Source organism: Ailuropoda melanoleuca, chromosome 4 (assembly GCF_002007445.2).
Source record: "Ailuropoda melanoleuca isolate Jingjing chromosome 4, ASM200744v2, whole genome shotgun sequence".
Classification (NCBI taxonomy): Eukaryota; Metazoa; Chordata; class Mammalia; order Carnivora; family Ursidae; genus Ailuropoda; species Ailuropoda melanoleuca.
In genome coordinates this window covers 8,976,975-8,994,598 of record NC_048221.1, presented here as the reverse complement: position 1 = coordinate 8,994,598, position 17,624 = coordinate 8,976,975, and the positions used below count along the sequence as shown (strand labels likewise).

Here is a 17,624-nt window from a genome sequence, read left to right as displayed (position 1 = left end):
GCAGGGCAGGGCAGGGCAGGAGAGGGAGAGAAGGAAAAGCAGCAGGCCGCCCAGGAGGTGGGGTGGGGAGGGCAGGGTGGGAGGGGCGCAGGGGTGGCTCCTGGGGTAAGGCACAACCCTGTCTTTGGCTCTCCTGGTGAGGAGTTTCCTCCCCTGCACCCCTGCCTGGCCCCTCCCCTCCCCCCCAACACACAGTCCCGGGAGCCAGGGTCACCTCCTGGGGTCCCTGAAATGAGGGGGCACTGCCACCCAACCCAGTGCTGCAGGGGCTTGGAGGCGGGACAGGGGCAAGCCCCACCCGAGGACAAGGCAGGGAGGGGCTGGGCAGGGGCCTGTCCAGGACAAAGGAGTGGGGAGGGAGAAGACCCCAGTCCCAGAGAGCTGGCCCCTGCTAAGGCCTGGAAGGAGGGGAGCGCCTAGGGACTCCTTCCTTGTGGGGTCTGGCTGGAGTCCCAGCCGGCCCCTCGGCCTTGGCCGGCCCGACAGCTTGCCAAGTGACCAGGATATTGTGCTTTGGGATCGATGCTGGGGTAGGATGTCAAGGCCAGGACAAGGGCGTGGGGGAGGTGCGACTAAGGTGCTTGTGCTTTAGCGGGGCGTCGACTCCCCCCATACACTGGGCCAGCTGAGGGCTAAGGTGCAGGGACCAGGCCAGGAAAGCAGAGTGCCAGGACTCTGGCCAGACCAGACACCCCCCACCACAAGATGTCAGGAAGGACCCCCTCACAGACCGGTGGGGGCTGCTGGGTGGTGGGGGAGGCCTCCAAGTCAGATTCCAAGGGTCCAGTCAGGGCTGGCCACCCGCCCCCCCGCCGCCCCGGCAATCCCCCTGCCTCTGGAAAGGCCACTGGGAGCAATGGGAGCAATGGGCCGGTCAGATCGGGGAGGAGACGAGAGGCAGTGGGGACAGGGCTAGAAAGAAAAAGGTGAAAATTGTCAAGAAAGGAGACCCAGTGTGGGGGGACACAGAGTTTAAAAAAAAAAAAAAAAAGGAACCCTCCAGAGTTCACATGTAAAACTNAAAAAAAAAAAAAAAAAAAAAAAAAAAAAAAAAAAAAAAAAAAAAAAAACCCTCGCGCTAGACGAGGATAAAAAGAGAGGAATGGTTAGAAAAAATTCTGCAAACTGCGAACAATGGAAGTGGGCCCTGCCTTGTCCCCAGAAGCTGGGCTCAGCCAACAGGCCAAGGCCAGGGCCACCCTTCAAATGGAGCCCTGCTGGGAAGCAGCGGAGTGAGGGGGGACCTGGTAAGACCCACAGGAGCCCGAGCAGAGGCCCGGCCGAGCCCCCACCTCAGAAATTCACACCCACACTCCACACGCACGCACGCTTTCAGTCTGCCCCCAGCCCCCACCTCGTCCTGCCTACCACGTCCCCGGGGACCGAAGGGGACATCAGACACAGTCCCATTGGTTTGAAAAATAAAAGGAATCTTATACTTCAATATTTCATTAGCTAAAAAAATGCGGCAGGGGGTGGGGGGGAAGGGCAGCAGCCCCCCAGCCTGCTCCCCTGAATTCCAGCCCTGGCCCTACTGCCTCTATCATCTTCATCTGTTTAAAAGCAAAACTTCTACACACACGCGCGCACACACACACGCACACACTTCTGTGAGCCCAGGAAACCTCTCGTTCTATTCACAGAGACCCTCGGTCAGCCCTCAAGGGCCCCCCGACTTGGGACCTGCCCCTCAGGCCCCAGGGGACAGATGGGGGCAACAGAGGTGGGCACAGGGTGGGGGAGAGAGAAGGGCGCCGGGCCCGCCACTGCCCACCACCTTAGGTCACTGGCGGAGTTCCTCTGAGCCTCGGTTCCCTCAGCTGTGAAATGGGCAGTCCCCTCGGCCTCGCCTACCCCAGCCCCCAGGCACAGGGACAGACGAGGGAGACAGGAAGGCGCTTTTGGAAACATGGAAGCACTGGGAGGTGGTGGCAGGAGGGGTCCTGAGAACCCTAGGGCCCCTGCAAGTCCCAAGGAGTTGCAGCAAGGGGCCCAGGGCCTGGGGAGGGGGCCTTCCTGAACTCCCCAGGCCGGCCCCTCCCCACACCTGGCCTGGTGAGTGGGGAGACCACTGCTGGGGGTTAGGGGAAGGGGAGCGGAAGCTCCCAATGGCCGGGCGTGCCAGAGAGGCAGCGCAGAGCTCGCACCAGCTGCTGCCCTCTCCTAGCCCGCTCGGATGGGGGGGACGGGGGGGGATGGGGAGGCAGAGGGACTGGGAGCATGCAGCGCCCCCCCGCGGGTCCTGGGGAGGGACAGACAGTAGCTCGTGACCAAGATGGTGGGCGGGTGTGACGGGGGAGGGAGGGGAGTGTGACGCCCCGCGGGGAGGGTCCGGTGGTAGTTACTGGAGGGCCTCCGCCGAGGGGCCGGCCTCGCCGTCGTGGCTGGCCGTCTCGAAGCTGTGCTCCACGCCCATCATGTCCGGCTCTATCTTGCCCGTGTCACTGATGAAGGTGGTGTAGGCGTCGCCCTCGGCCATGAGCACCTTGAGCTTGGGAATCCAGCTCTTCCGCACAACACGGCGGGCATTGGTGCACATGTCAGCTGCGATGGCATTCATCTCACTCTCCTTGAAGTTGGGAGCAAAGTTCTGGCAGTAGTCTGTGAGGGCAGAGGGGGCGGCTCAGGTAGAGCGTGGCCCTGGCCTCTCACCTTGATGACAGACACTCAGCCACACTGCTCCTTAATCCCCAACATGCGCGCACACGCGCGCGGTACTCCTCAACCTCTCTCAGAGGTGACAGAATGGAGGACTCGCAAGCCAGGACGCCAGAGCACGTCAGTTGGCCCCACGCCTGACTGAGTTCGGCCATGTGTGGGCTTTGAGACGGTGGCCCAGGGCTCTTGAAAAACCTGGGTCATTTGCCTGAATTTAGGAATGGGGAAGATTCCACGTGAAAAATCTAGACTTCCCTCCTGACAAATGGCTGGGGCCTGGCTGCTTCATCGCTCCCATGACTACCCAAGGACCCTTCCCCCATGCCCACCCCACATCTGACACAGGCTCACCTTCAGTGTCCGCCCTGCACCCCCACTATGAAGAAATCTCTAAGCCACCACAGCCCTCTTCCTGGCAAGTTCAGACTGAGCCTCAGAATCCTTCTGAACACCAACCCCCATTCACCTATCAGGGCCAACGGCGAAGAGGACCATCTGCCCGCCCCAGAACCCATCCCAGCCTGACTCCAAAAGGCCAGATACTCACACTTGACAGCGTGAAGGACGCGACTGTCCAGCGGTTTGCGGCTGGGGTTGTTGGAGGAAGAGCGGATGCCGGTACCACAGCTGTTAGCCAGCGTGTTCCTGAGATGGGGAGGCGTGAGGGAGGGAAGTCAGGCCCCCTGTGGTGGGGGCAGGGGGCAGCCCCCTCCCCTCCATCAGGGCTCTGTGAGGGCCTCACCGGTCAAAGAAGGAGGCCAGGAGGCGCCGCAGCAGGACCTTGTGCCGCGTGCCCGCGCTGACGTGGCAGTTCATGAGCTGAGCCCTCGTGATGTACACATTGGTGCCTGGAGTGGGGAGCAGGAGGGTGGCCGGGGGCCCCAGACTGCCACGTTCCCCACTTGGCCAGGCCCTGGCCTGGGCCCAGCCAAGACGCGCCCTGACAACTCGCCCCAGCATGGCCTCGTCAGCGATCAGGAAAGGACAGCTGGTGGTGCCACTGTCCACGGGGCACCTACAACTTGCCGAGCCCTGCTGGCGCGTGGGTGGCTTTTGCCCACACAACCACCTGGGCATCAAAGAGAACAGGCAGTGGAAGGTACCTGACACCAAGAGCCAAGATTCCTACCCGCTGTGCTAGTTCTCCCTCAAACCACCCTAGGAAGCCGCTGATCCTCCCGTGTGGCCAACAACGCCAGCCAATGCTCACACCAGCCTCCGGGGTGGAAACCTGGAGGCCGGTCTCTGGCACGATCAATCCCAAGGTGGGGCGGGGGGGTGTCAGCCACCCTAGGACACAGCCTGTGGGTGGCAGCAGGGGTGGGGTTAGACCCCGAGTCTGGCTCCTAACCACCATCCCACAAGCCACTGGCTTGGAGGGCACCAGGCCCAATGTGGAAGGAAGCAGGGAATCTGGGCAGGAAGTGATGCTGGCCCACCTGTCACCAGCTCCAGCTTCTCGGAGGGGTCACCCTCATCGTAGAGCTTGGGGTGGCAGCGGTTGCCAATCTGGTTGATGAGCTCAGCCGGGAGAGACGCCAGATCTTGCCGCACCCGGATGCGATTCCGGGACTCGGGGGCCACCTGCTCAGGGAGGGCCTCCACCTTCTCGGCTTCGGGGGCAGAGAGCAGCATGTGTCGGGGACGGGGCTGCAGGGGGAGGGAGGAGGAGGCAGGGGCGGGCAGGGCAGGCACCTCACCTGTCTGGCCAACATTCATCATGCTGTACATGGTGTACATGTTGCAGATCTGCCGGTACTGCTCGTCCGCGCCCTCCTCGCCCGCGTCCTCCTCCTCATCCTCTTCGTTGTGGTAGGAGCCAGGACTGTCGCTGGTATAGGCACTCGAGGTGCCCGGGCTGGTCCGCTCTGACGTGCTGGGCCCACTCACCACGCCCCCTGCCGCCGCCACTGCCCGCCCCCCCAGCCGGCTGCCCAGTGCCAGCCCCTGCAGCCGCTGCCACGGCCACCCCGGCCGGCTGCGCCGCCGCCACCACCGGGGCCTGCTGGGGCGGCCGGTTGGCAGCCAGGTCCGGTGTGGAGAACTTGGCCATCTTGCGGCTGCCATTGCCGCCACCACTGCCACTGCTGTCCCACAGCCGCTTGGCCACAGGCGTGCACTGCACAGAGTCCGACTCCTGCTGCTCCGTCTTGACACGGGACACGAGGGGCAGCGGGGTGCCACAGGCCGGCCAGCTTGACGTCTGGGCCACAGGGCTCTGGGGCTCGGACGACGGGGCCTCCTCGGCGTGCAGGCCCTGCGAGTTCGCAGCTGGGGGAGCTCACCTTGAGGAAGAACTCGGTGCCCTTCTCCATGATCTCCTGGATCTGCAGGAAGCCGGCCGTGTACATGAGCAGGAACTGGTCGCCCACGTTCATGCTCAGCCGGCCCGTGTAGCAGAAGCTGAGGATCCGCTGGAAGGACTGGGGCTGCACGGCGGCCGGCAGCTCTACCACCGCGCTCCGGCTGCTGTTGAACAGGTCCCGGAAGTAGGAGCTGCTGGCAGCCAGCACGGCCCGGTGCGCTTTAAAGGCGTGGCCCTTGACCACCACAGACACGTCACAGTACAGGCCCTGCAGCCGCTGCTCGTTCAGACACTCCAGAATGCTGTTGCCAAAGTTCGGGATCTCCATCTGCAGGGTCTGGGCCATGGCGGCAGCTGCACGGGGGACAGGGAGAGACAGACAGAGTGACGGGGTCAGGCAGCAGACCCAGCACCCCCCTCTCACGAACCTCACCTGCTGTGGGGAGACACGTGGGAGTGGACATCCACATGGTGGAATTTGCCGTGGTGGTGAGAATCGCCTGGCGCCACCCACACCCTCAGTCCCAGCATGGACTTGCCTCTATGACAGACTGTCAAATCACTTATGTCAGCTCCAGGCCTGGGTGGCCACCAGCTGTCCCTTGCGGGGGGATGGTGGGAAAGCATACTTACACGTGTGTGTTTGAATACTAAATGAGCTAACACAGTGAGAACTCCATGAGCGTTAACCATCCCCAGCGTGACACACACAGGGTAACTCTGAAGGGCACTGGCATCGAAACACCAAGGGGTCAGGGGCATCGGATTCTTCACACTGTGTCCGCAGTGCCGAGAACATGACCCCAATCACTGTTGGTTGAATGACTGAATGAACACTCAAGAAACCCTGAGGCTGCACGGGAACATCACCAGTCAGCAGGGAATGCAAATGCAAACCACAATGAAACACCATTTCATACCAGCGAGGGCTGGAAGAATAAAATAGACAGACAACAAATGTTGGCAAGGAAGAGATTGGAATCCTCCTACACCGCGGGTGGGAATGTAAAATGGTGCAGTTGCTATGGAAAACAGTCTGGCAGTTCCTCAAATGATTAAACATGGAATTACCATATGACCCAGCAATTCCATTCCTCAGAATTATACCCAAGAGAAACGAACACCTATATCCACAGAAAAACCTGTCCGTGAATGTTTACAGCACCATTCGCGATCGCTAAAAAGACGGGAACAACCCGAACGCCCGCTGACTGATGAATGGCTAAAATACGGTCCAGTCATACAATGGAATATTATTCAGCCATATAAAGGAATGAAGCCCTGATAATATATTCTATGGGTGAACCCTGAAAACAATACGCTAAATGCAAGAAGGCGGACAAAAGAACTGTGTATTACACGATCCCATTTATGTAAGACGTCCAAAACAGGCAAATCCGGAGCCAAAAAAAGCAAACTAGTGGCTGCCAGGGGCTAGGTGGGGTGTGGGGTGGCGAGCAGAAGGATGCGGGGGTTTCTTCTTGCCATAACGTAAAATGGTCTAAAACTGTGGTCATGCGCACACAACTCTGAATAGAGAGTTGATCTTCAAACACCACGGGTCTGAACTGTGTGGGTCCGCTTATGCGCAGAATTTTTTCAATAGTTCAGGAGTGTAAATGTATTTTCCCTTCCTTATGATCCCCCCCCCTTTCAAGTAATCTCTACACCCAAGGCGGGGCTTGGACTCACCACCCCAAGATCAAGAGTCGCATGCTCTACCAGCTGAGCCCGCCAGCAAATCTTACGATTTTCTTAGTAACATTTTTTCCTCTAACTTACTTTATTGCATATAACACATACAACATACAAAACATGTGTTAATTGACTATTATCAGTAAGGCTTCCGGTCAACAGTAGGCTGTTAAGTTTTGGGGGGAGTCAAAAGTTATATGTGGACTTTTGACTTTGTGTGCGCACTGCTGGGGGGTGTTAGCGCCCCTAATGCACTCATCGTTAAAGGGTCAACTGTACTAAAATCGATTCAATTGTACCCTTTAAATGGACTCCAGGTCACGTGCATCTCAATAAAGCCGAGGAAGGAAGAAAGAATCCATACTTGCCATGAACTCTCTGGATCTTTTGAATTTTGAACTTGGTGATTATATTGCCTACTTACAAAAATAGATAATATGTTCCATGCTCAGCACAGAGTCTGCTTGGGATTCTCTCCCCCCTTTCCTTTACCCCTCCCCCATTCCCTCTCTCTAAAATACGTAATAATAAAATAAATCTTAAAAAAAAAAATAAAGGAACTGTCTGTGACCCTGGGCAGGGAGCGCAGGCAACTCTCAAATGTGAACTTCTGTATCACAGCCTATTCCATCAGTGCACATTCCAGCACATTCCAATCCAGAACTGGGCATGTCCAATACTCTGAGGGCACTCATAAAAGGGGTTTTAAGGACAATGTGGCTTTACAACTGCACCCATGGTAAAAGTGAGTCCCCTGCAATTCTATTAAATATAGAAGGTGGTGGTCCTGAATGGGCAGGGCGGGTATGAGAAGAGTTGGGCTGCTGAGGAGAAAGGAGGAAACAGGTATGCAAAGGCCCCGGGGCAGGTATCAACTATAGTCCCCAGTTGTTTCCCCTCATTCCCAGATTAGCTTTCATGCATCTTTCACAGTTTTCATTCACCAGTGAGTCCATTCTGAGCTGCCTCCAGGGGCTGAGCACTGGGAGACAGGGGCCCTACCTGGTACCACCGGGCTCAAAGAAGGCTGCACAGATGAAGAGAGGCAGCCACGCACTCATGGGCAAGTGCTGGCTCCAGAACCAACTCACTCCTGAGACCAGGAACTCCAAACCTCTACTTCTCCATTTGCAAACGAATGTTGATAAGGCCAACCTGACCCTGCAAATTCAGTCTGTCCTCAGTAAGTTGCTACATGTGGTGGACTGTGAGAGACACCAGCAGGCCCCGCCCCTCCCAGCACCCATGCTTCCAAAGAGCTGACAGGTGACCTGCAGGAAGGAGCTCTCCGAACCCTCTTAGCAAACCTATGGGGCCAATTTCAGACTCCCAATTCTCAGACAGGAAAACTGAGGCCACAGGGAAGCTACGAACTGTCCCAAGGTCACTGGTGAGTAAGTAGTAGGGACAAGATTCAAACCAGGGTCTGAGTGGGCACTGAAACTTGTGATTTCTCTTGGCTATGCCCTCGGCCTCATCTTCATCAAAATCACTGTCACTGCCAGGAAAAACAATTTTGGGTCATCAGGGGGCAAAGCGGAAACAGGGACTCTCCCATCAGAAGGCAGAACACTCCTTCCAGGAGCTCAAACTCAGTGCCAGATGGGTAGGAGCTGACCCTCTGTGTGGAGACAGGAGAAACAGAGGCACTGAGTGCAGGCAAAGGATAGAACCCAAAGAGCCAGCTCCAGGGGCCTCAGCCCCGACCCAACTCCCAAGGCTGCCAAAATGAAGCTGCTCCAGGTACTGGGGCCCAAGTGACCAGAGTCAAGGGGGTCAAGGGAGAGGCTAGCTCCCAGTCCCTGAAAGAGAGCTCTGGACCCCCAGCTTGGAAGGCTCACACCGTAAGGGGGAGGACCAAGGCAGGAGAGGCCTGCAGTAGAGTCAGAGCACCCCCCAACCCCAAAGCTGGTTTCAGATGCCAGCCCCTCACCTCTGTGCCTTGGTTTGTTCATCTGTAAAATGGGGACTCCTTCATCCAACCCACCCCAATAAACTGCAAGGCATGGGGGACACAGCTCTGAAGAAGACTGGATGTTTCTATATGCAGTTGTCTGGTGGGGAGACACAGGAGTGATACAACTGGGGTGAGTGTGTCACTGAGGGGCTGACTCTGGGAGTGAGGCAAAGACGGGGGGACAAAGAGCAACCAAAGTCGGGGGCAGGAAGGAGTGAGGTGAAGTGTGGGGACTCCCAGGAGGCCAGTGTTGGCTCGAGAGTGCAGGGGCAACAGGGCTGATGGGAAGGGTGTGGCATGGGAAGGGGGGGGGGGGGGGGNGGGGGGGGGGCTGGCCTGGTGAGGACAAATGTTTCTGAGGGAGCAGGGGGAAGCCTGGAGCAAGGGAGGTGCAGGTCCACACCAGCTCGAGGAGAACTCCCAGGAGCAGCGTGAAGAACGGAAACAGGTTGAGACGCTGAAGGCTGGGCAAGTGGCAGTGCCAGGGACAGAGGGAGGACAGTCAGATTAGCAAGTGAGCGGCTGCGAAGAGGGCATTCTCAGGGGTGCTCCCAGCTATGCTCAGCATGCCAGGTGCTGCTGCAGGTGCTCCCCTCAGGGTCCCCTCCACGGAGGGGGGGGGCGCTAGGACTGCCCCACTTGATAGATGGGGACTGAAGGGCAGCCCTGCTCCTTCCCTGGCAGCTCGTCGTCAGGGAAAGTTCAGCAACAGGAGCGCTGAGGTCCCTGCGGTCACAGGAGGGAACACGCACAGGGAGGGCCCCCCTGAGGGTGAGAGCCACCCAACATTCAGGCTGGGGTCCCACAAGCCTTGTGAACCCCAGGCTCAGAGCCCAGCACCCAGGGCTTTGAAGCCTTTGACTAACCATTCGGAGGGGGAGGGAGACAACTGGTATAAATGGCTCAACCAATCAGCACCGAGGAACCCCACAACTCTCCCCCCCTCCCTGCAGGGGAGTAGGGTGGCAGGTCTTGAGTTGCAGAAATCCTTCATGGCCTTGTTGCCCCTGCAAGGACAGGGGAAAGCAAGGCCTTGGCTGGTTTTAGCACAGTGACAGGCCATCCCCAGGCTCCCCTCCCTCTTTTCATCCCTAGGCAACTACCCCAATCCAGTTGTCTGGACCCAGAAGGAATAGCTGCCCTGGCTCTGCATGAAGCCCCTTACCCGCACCAGCCCTGAAAGGCAGGGACCATGGAGCCATGATGGGCTCTCACAAAAACAGGTCCAAAGTACCCAATACCTGGCCTGGGTCACCTGCTGCCTTGGAAGAGATGTGATGGAGCCAAGAGTTGGGGGTCTCTACACCATCCAACAATTCTGTCCCCACCAAGCACGCTGCGTGGCTCTCCCACCCCAGCCAGGCCCTTGCCCAGACGTGCACCCGGCCCGGAGTCCCCCTTTCCTCCCAATGTCCACATCCTCCTCTTCCACCCTTCATCACCCCCTGGCTCTGAGAATTGTCCAGACGAGAGAAGATACCTCTTCCACACACTCTCCCCACCACCAATCCCCAGCGCTCTTATGCTTACCTCTGAGACCACTAGATCCCACTTGACTATAGACTCCCTTAGGGCACAAAACCATTCGAATCCTCTCTCCTCAGAACTCGGCGTCTTAGCCTGCCCATCTTCTGGGGTCCTCAGACTCCCCAAGGGAAGGGGCAGCACCCAGCCCTAAACAGGGCCGAGGGGACTGTCCTACCATCGCTAGTGTCCTGGCCACAAATGTGAGCAGGTCTCCCAGTGAGATGCAAGGGCCCAGCATACGGTTTCCATGACCTCCCAAGTCACTCAACAAATATTTGCCAAGCGCCTGCCTGGGGCATGAAGTGCCTGGGAACCTGCGGCAGGGCAGGAGTGAGACAAGGCCTGTCTCCAAGTGCTCGTGGTCCAATGGGGAACGTGGCCATACGTCCAGAGTCAAACAGATCAACATGCTGCATACCTGGGCCTCTGATCTTGCCCAGAAGAGGTGCCATTAGAGCTGATATCTTGGGCGGGAGGGCGCAGATCTAACAAGGCAGCGGTGGAATGGGAGCATAGCCCTCAACGTAGGGGGAAGTCTTGCAGAGCCCCGAGGGAGAAGCAGGCATGGTCCTTCCAGAAACTGAAGGTAAATAAAGGCTGATGCCAGGCTCAATCCTTGGTCAACCTCTCTCCTCCCAGGAACTGAACCCAGACTCAGGGCTCTGCTCTGGACCAAACTGTGCCCCTCACCCCGATGCATGTGTTGAAATTCTAACCCCCAAAATGTCTGTATTTGGAGATACGGTCTTTAAGAGGTAATTAAGATTAAACAAGGACATAAAAGCGGGGCCCTGATCTGCTAGGACTGGTGTTCTTAGAGAAGAAAGAGAGGTTTCTCTCTCTAGAAGCATGTGCATGAAGGCCCTGTGGGCACACCTGATCTCTGACCTCCAGCCCCCAGAACCGTGAACAGTGTCTGCTGCTTAAGCCACCCCGTCCATGCCATTCTGTTATGGCAGACGGACTTGAGACAGACAGAAAGTATCATCCACTCACCTACAACTCCCCTGTGGACCCCCTGGCCTCGACTTCTTGTGTGTGCAGGGCCTGCGGATGTCCCAGATACCAGCTCAACGTGCCTACAACCCAACTCCGCCCCAGTCCGGTGGCTGGAGCTCTCACCCGCTCCAGCCCTCCTCTCTCAGATCAAGACCCTCGGATTCGACCCCAAACTCTTTCAAAACCGGTTTTCACTACCGGCTCTATGGACTCCGTAGCATGCTGTCCCCGAGACAGCCACAGCTCTTCGTATCTTCCTAGTCACCTGGCTCGAACTTCCCAAGACAGAACCTCTCTCAACCCCGACTCCTGCGCTTCTCCTGCCTGACTTGTCCTCTGTGGCACTTCCCACTGTCTAGCTAACTAGATGTGTCTTGGGCTTTGTGTCACCTCCACCAGGGCACAGTGCCTGCCTCTCTGGTTCAGACTGCAGTGTCTGCTGCCCCTAGGACTGGATCAGCACACAATGGGTGCTCGATAATTGTTTGTGGAACGAAGAATAATTTCCATTACCTCCAACCTCACTCCCTTTTCTGTTCCACATTAACGTGACTCAAACAGTGGGACTCAGAAGAGGTCTCTGAGCTGGGCCCAGCGTGCCATCCACGCCACAGGGGGAATCCCCAGGGCCAGCATGGAGGGGGCTGGGCAGACAGGTGCCCTACTCCGGCAGCCGCGCCAGGTGGGTGGCCTGCAGGCAGGGTCCAGCTCTTGACTCCGTGTAACTGAATTTTGGATTCCCACCAACTGCTCCCACTGCTGCCCCATCACGCCGGGGTACGGCAGGCCTGAACTGCAAGTGATTTGGAGAGGGGGCTCCAAATTCCCCGCACAGCAGGAGCTAGGGGTACAGATGTGTGCCGCCACCATGGACCATCTTTCCCGCAGACTTTCCAGGGAGGCAGTGAGCTGCCCAGTGACATATAGGCCAATTAAGAGAAACCACCAACTCCAAGTAGAAGGACCAAAGGCCCTTGGAAAGCCCCCACAATCCTTCACGCAGCTCAGCATGAGGTCAGAGTAAAGGGGGGGGTGGGGGACACACCCCCCGGCTGCCCGAGGAGCCTTCCTGGCCCAGGGCTATTCGGACCCTCTGCAGGAGGTGAATTGGAAGGCAGCTCAGGCAAACATTTGCTAGCAAAGAACGAAGTGTTATCTGACTGTACAGATCCCTACTGTTGGCATCTTTTTTTAACTTTTTTTTTTTTTTGGTAATCTCTACACCCCATGTGGAGCTCGAACTCACGACCCCAAGGTTAAGAGTCCCAAGATTAAGAGCCACATGCTCTTCCAACTGAGCCAGGCACGCGCCCTCCTACTGCTAGTGTTTTTAAAGTACGTGCACATTTAATTCATTTTCTTTTTCCCCAAAAAGCTGCCATTAAATCCACGGTGGGTGACAGGATTTTGACAGGCTGATAGCTGGCAATTAGCATTCACATCGCCCCTGTGGTGCACGGCGCCCCGTAAGGGCTCGATTATACTTCTTTCTAGTTTCTGAGGCAGAAATGACTCTTCCCGCCATTTTCTGGGCGAGGAGAGCAAGGCCCAGGTTCACACGGAGGCCATGTCTGGCTCCTCTCCCGGAATCCGGAGGTAACAGCAACTGAGACTTCCTGATCATGGCTGGCCCCTGCCAAGCTCACGCTTTACATGGTCCCATCGCTCCCCAAGGAACGCAGCCACTGTGACCAGACCCATTTTGTGGACGGGAAAACTGGGGCTCAGAGAGGCCAGAGCAAGAAGGGAAGCCAAGACAGGCCAAGGCCAGAGCTGGGGCTCTTTATCCTCACTGGATGTGTCCTCGCCAGAAATGGGGTCTTGGGTGCCCTCTGAGGGGCAGACAGGGTGCTGCTCCTTCTGCTCCCCTGGGTGAAGCCTTCTCTGCCCAGCCTCCCCCAGCCACTCTCCACCCTTCCTCCCCTCCCTGCCACCTCCAGGAATGAGCAGTCTAGCCCAATGCTTCTCCCTCTCTCCTCCCACTCTCTCCTTGCAGCCCTGGGGAATCTGGCCTCTGCCTGCAACAGCTCCTCGGAGAAGGAGATGGGCAGCAGCCCTCCCCCTCCCCACTGGCCCACCTTTCTGAATTACAGCCTAATCCCTGGGTGCCTTCAGACTTGAAGGACCTGGTGGCCAATTGTGGTGAAGGGAGCGTCAAGTGTGAAGGCCCTGAAGTGACACTGGCGGAGCCGAGGAAGGGGGCTGGTGGGGCTGCAGGGAACGTGGCTACTGGGATGGGGCTTGTGACGTATGCTAGGAGACCATGCGGGGACGCGGCAAGGCTTGAGAATCTGAATCTTATTATCTTACCCGAAGCTCAAAGCTTCCTGCTTAGAATTGTGCTTCCCGGGGCGCCTGGGTGGCACAGTGGTTAAGCGTCTGCCTTCGGCTCAGGGCGTGATCCTGGCATTGTGGGATCGAGCCCCACATCAGGCTCTTCTGCTATGAGCCTGCTTCTTCCTCTCCCACTCCCCCTGCTTGTGTTCCCTCTCTCGCTGGCTGTCTCTATCTCTGTCAAATAAATAAATAAAATCTTAAAAAAAAAAAAAAAAAAAAGAATTGTGCTTCCCTTCCTCTATACTGCCAGAAAACATTCGCCCAGAGCAGTACTCGCCCCCTGACATCAGTCTTCCCAGCTATGAAATGGGCTGAATGGCAGCCGCTGCCGCACAAGGCTATTTCAAGGATTAAACCAGCAAGCAACTCGGGTAGATTGGTGCTTACCCTACAAGTCATATCTAGTAACGCTAGTTGTGATTATTAGTTACGTCCCCTTCTGTTCGTCCCCCTAAGCCCCTTGCAGGGCTGTAAAGCCTCAGACAGTAGCGGAGACATCCTACACCACTCACCAACTCCCAGAACCTCTTGCCATTTCGTGATTGAATCAGGCAGTACTTCCTGGGGGCTCCCCAGCCAGCGCCTACCCAGCATCATCAAACACCCCAGACGCCAACCTCTGCGTTCCTCGTGGTAACACCACAGCGAGGATCCCCTGACCTTGGCCCTGCAGCCACTGGGGCTGGATCATTCTTTGGGGGAGGGGAACTGTACAGTTTTTATGATGTTGAGCAGGATCCCTGGCCTCTACACCCACTAGAGGCCAGGACCAGCCCCCGCTGTGACAACTACAAGTGTCTCCAGACATTCCCCAAGCTTCCCTTCAGAGGCGGCAGAATCATGCCTGATTGAGAACCACTGCTGCACAGGTGTGCCTGCTGGTCCCCACTTATCAGAGAAAGAAACGGGAGATGCCAAGGTCACAACCTAGGCCCAAGGTCTCAGGGCTGAGCCGGGTGGTGCTAATGGGGGAAGCGGACTCTCCACTATACCACGTTTTGCTCACCTCTACCCAATCCCTGCTTAATTCAGAGAACAAAGTCGCCGTCCTCACAGAGGCTCTTGGAGCTCTAAGGGTGCTGAGACCTGCACCGAAGGAGACGGTACAGGAGATGGGACGATGACCACGACCAGACACTGGGCCCAACCTGTAACCGCCACCAGACGGGTCCCACTTCACAGCCTCTACAGCTCGAATGGCTCTCCAAGGGGAGAGAGAGGGACGGCATTCTCAGCCTAGAGGACCCAGGAGCAGAGGCAGGGAGACAGGCCTGCGCACTCCTGCTAGGCACAAGAGGCACCAAGGGCCTCGGGAAGGGGGAAAGGGATCAGGGTGATGAGGAGCAGGAAGGACCCAACAGAGGGAGCACAGACTGTTCAAGCACCACCAACTTGTCTTCAAGCCCGGGAGGCTCATCGTCGCCTCCAACACAGGCTCCCTTCTCCATCGCTTGCTCTGGCACTGACGCTGATGAACTCTGAGTCGGACCTGGCTGGACCAACCCCCAACGGATCCTCCAACACCGACAGAAACTCAGTTGTCCTCACAGCCTGGCTCACTGGGGCTCCCCACTGCCTGGCCTGGGCCCCAGACTTTAAAAGGCCTGGCTGCAGGCCAAGGGGTCTGGACTTTAATCTGGGGGCAGTGGGGAGATCCAGGAGACCCTGAGACTGGGTGCTTTCCTGCAAATGGCACTAAGGGTCTTCATCTTCACACTAGGGTCACCCTTCACTCCTTCCTCATGAGGACAAGATATTTAGAGTACTTAGCAGGAGGCTGGCACATGCTCAATAAAAGCTTTCAATGTGCTTGTCCCCTCTGCCCAGAACATTCGCTCCTCCCTCCCTGTCCCAGCTTCCCCCACCAGGCTGATTTCTTCTTATTCAGGGCTCAGCTCTCCCACAAGCCTTCCCTTACCACCCAATTTGAAATTCTCCATCCTCCCTCTCCACCAGGATCTGTTATTCAGGGCTGCTCCCCTGGCCCCTAGCAGGCAGTCGACACCTTAGGGAAATAAAACTGTCCCATGGGTCCCTTTACTCGTTGTACTTGCTATTTTGGCCTCCTCTGGCACCCCAGGTCTGTGTGCCCCTACGAACTCACAGAAAAGCAGCTTTTGAGTGCCTTCTCCTCTAGCTCCAGGCGCAGCGCGGAGCCACTGCCCTCCTCTGCCATCCACACACCACAGCCAGCCCCCAGCAGCCTCTGGCCCTATTCCAGCCATGTGACCAGAGGTAGCCACCCCCGTCCTCAGTACCCAGCCCTGAGTCCCAGTCTGTGCCACAGAAGCCAGCCTTGGCCCAACCAGGCAGGGAAATAGCATCTTTAAGTGGGGCTGCGGCCCAGTCTCTCCCCCTCCCAGAGCCAGGAGGCCAGCCAGGGAGAGGAGGAGAGCAGGGCCAAGGTGGGATCAGTTCTAGGAACTGCAGGGAGACTGGGAGAAGGCAGGGAATAAGGGTAACAACCCATTAAACCCAGGCCTGGGTGATACCTGCTTCACCCAGCAGTCTGCGGCTCTTGCCTCAGGGGCCGAAGATCCCAAGTCAATGTTCCCAGGACACAATGGCAACAATTAGCCCAGAGAGAAGGAAGGAAAGCTGTGGTGGTCTGACCTGGGACCAAAGAGGGGAAAAGACAAACCAGGCAAGCAAAGCAAGATGCAGCTCTGGAGCCAGGCCCCACCCTCCTAACTGCCTCCTCTTGCCAGCCTACAGTTCCATGACCCCTGACCTCTCAGCTCCCAGAAAAGGGGGGGGGGCAAGAAATGAGGTGTGACCAAGCCTCTGAGAAAGAAGCTTCCACTATTCCAGCCCTCTGGGACACACCAGGAAAATTCTGTCCACGAAGGTATGGACCTATCCCTTAGGAGGGGCAAGGGAAAAGGCCTGGGCGCAGAATTTCCACCAGGCAATCCAGAACAGCGGGAGCTCCTCCAGTCATGCCCCTCAAAAGCCAGCCTGGGAGACTGTGGGTTTGAGCTGAGCACCAGTCAATCCCAGTGTGCCACTGTCTAGTTGTGTGACCTGGGACAAGCCACCCAGAGCCTCAGCTTCCTCCAACCATGGAGAAGGCCTAAGCTGACCCAGTGGTAGTGAGCAATCAATGAGCTCATCCCAGGGCCTGACCCAGGAAGAGCACCCCACAGGCAGGGCCCTGGGGCCCCAAAGGCCTGGGCCAGGGTGTAAATACTGGATTTGATCTCCTCAGTGGCCTGCCTTCACCCCATCAGGAGCCTCCGACACACAATGAACAGAGCTTTATAGGCTCCCAGTTCTTCACCTCTGGGAAGCTGGTGCCTAGGGGGCCATGGTATAAGATGGTGGCTGTGAGGTCCCATCCCTTAGGCCCGAGCCCCAAGGCTCTGCTCACAGAAAGTGAAGAAAGAATCTAGTATCCCAAGAAACTCAGGTAAGGCCGTTGGGCTGCCTCTCTGCAAATACACATGCCCGAGCTAGGTGTTCTAGACTTTCTCAGGCTGCCCACACAAACACCCACCGGGTGGGCCAGCACCCCGGAAAAGCCAGCAGAGGCTTGCCCAAAAGGTAGGTCGGAGACCCAGAGCATGACTGGGGTGAGGAAAACAGGAAAGACCCCAGATCTGGCCCAGAACTAACATCTGGGGGGGGGAAGAGGTGGCGTGTGCCTTTTGGTCACACTAGTTTCTTGGGATGCCCCGTTTCGAGGCCACGAGCCTAGTGCAAAGGCGCTGCTTTCCCCCTCTCCCAAAGCTCCTCTACAGTAGTTCCTCAACCTACCTGATGGCCCCCGTATCTGGCCTCCCCCCCCAACATCTCTCCAAGCCCTAACCTCATATGACCCCTGCAAACATCTCTGGGATCTCCTATCAGCCCCCACCCGAACTAACTCCGCCCACACCCACCCTGCCCCACTTCCCGGGCTTCTCCTCAGCCGCCCCCAGGCTTGTAACCTGACCCACCCACCTCCTCCGGCGCCCGGACACTACCTGCAAGTCGGCCCCTCCCCGCCCCCCCTCAGGGCCGTTTCCCTCCGGCCGCCGCTCTCCCCTCCTCCCCCACTCGGCGGACCCAAAGCCCGACTCCTCCTCCCCCTCCCCCCCGAGCTCCCCGGGCGCCTCCTCACTTTTTCTTCTCCGGCCCTCCAACTTCCCGGGCCTCCAGCACCTG

The 17,624-nt window shown here is 57.6% G+C and overlaps 1 protein-coding gene across 1 annotated transcript; it reads right to left on the bottom strand.

Moving 5' to 3' along the window:
* Nucleotides 1–1,470: 1,470 nt before the first annotated feature.
* Nucleotides 1,471–5,317, bottom strand: NACC1 (nucleus accumbens associated 1). Its single transcript, XM_034657868.1, is given in 7 exon segments — nt 1,471–2,601; nt 3,206–3,303; nt 3,401–3,506; nt 4,098–4,271; nt 4,359–4,575; nt 4,577–4,921; nt 4,923–5,317. Coding segments are annotated over 7 exon segments (1,587 nt in total). The 5' UTR covers nt 5,310–5,317; the 3' UTR covers nt 1,471–2,341.
* Nucleotides 5,318–17,624: the final 12,307 nt, after the last annotated feature.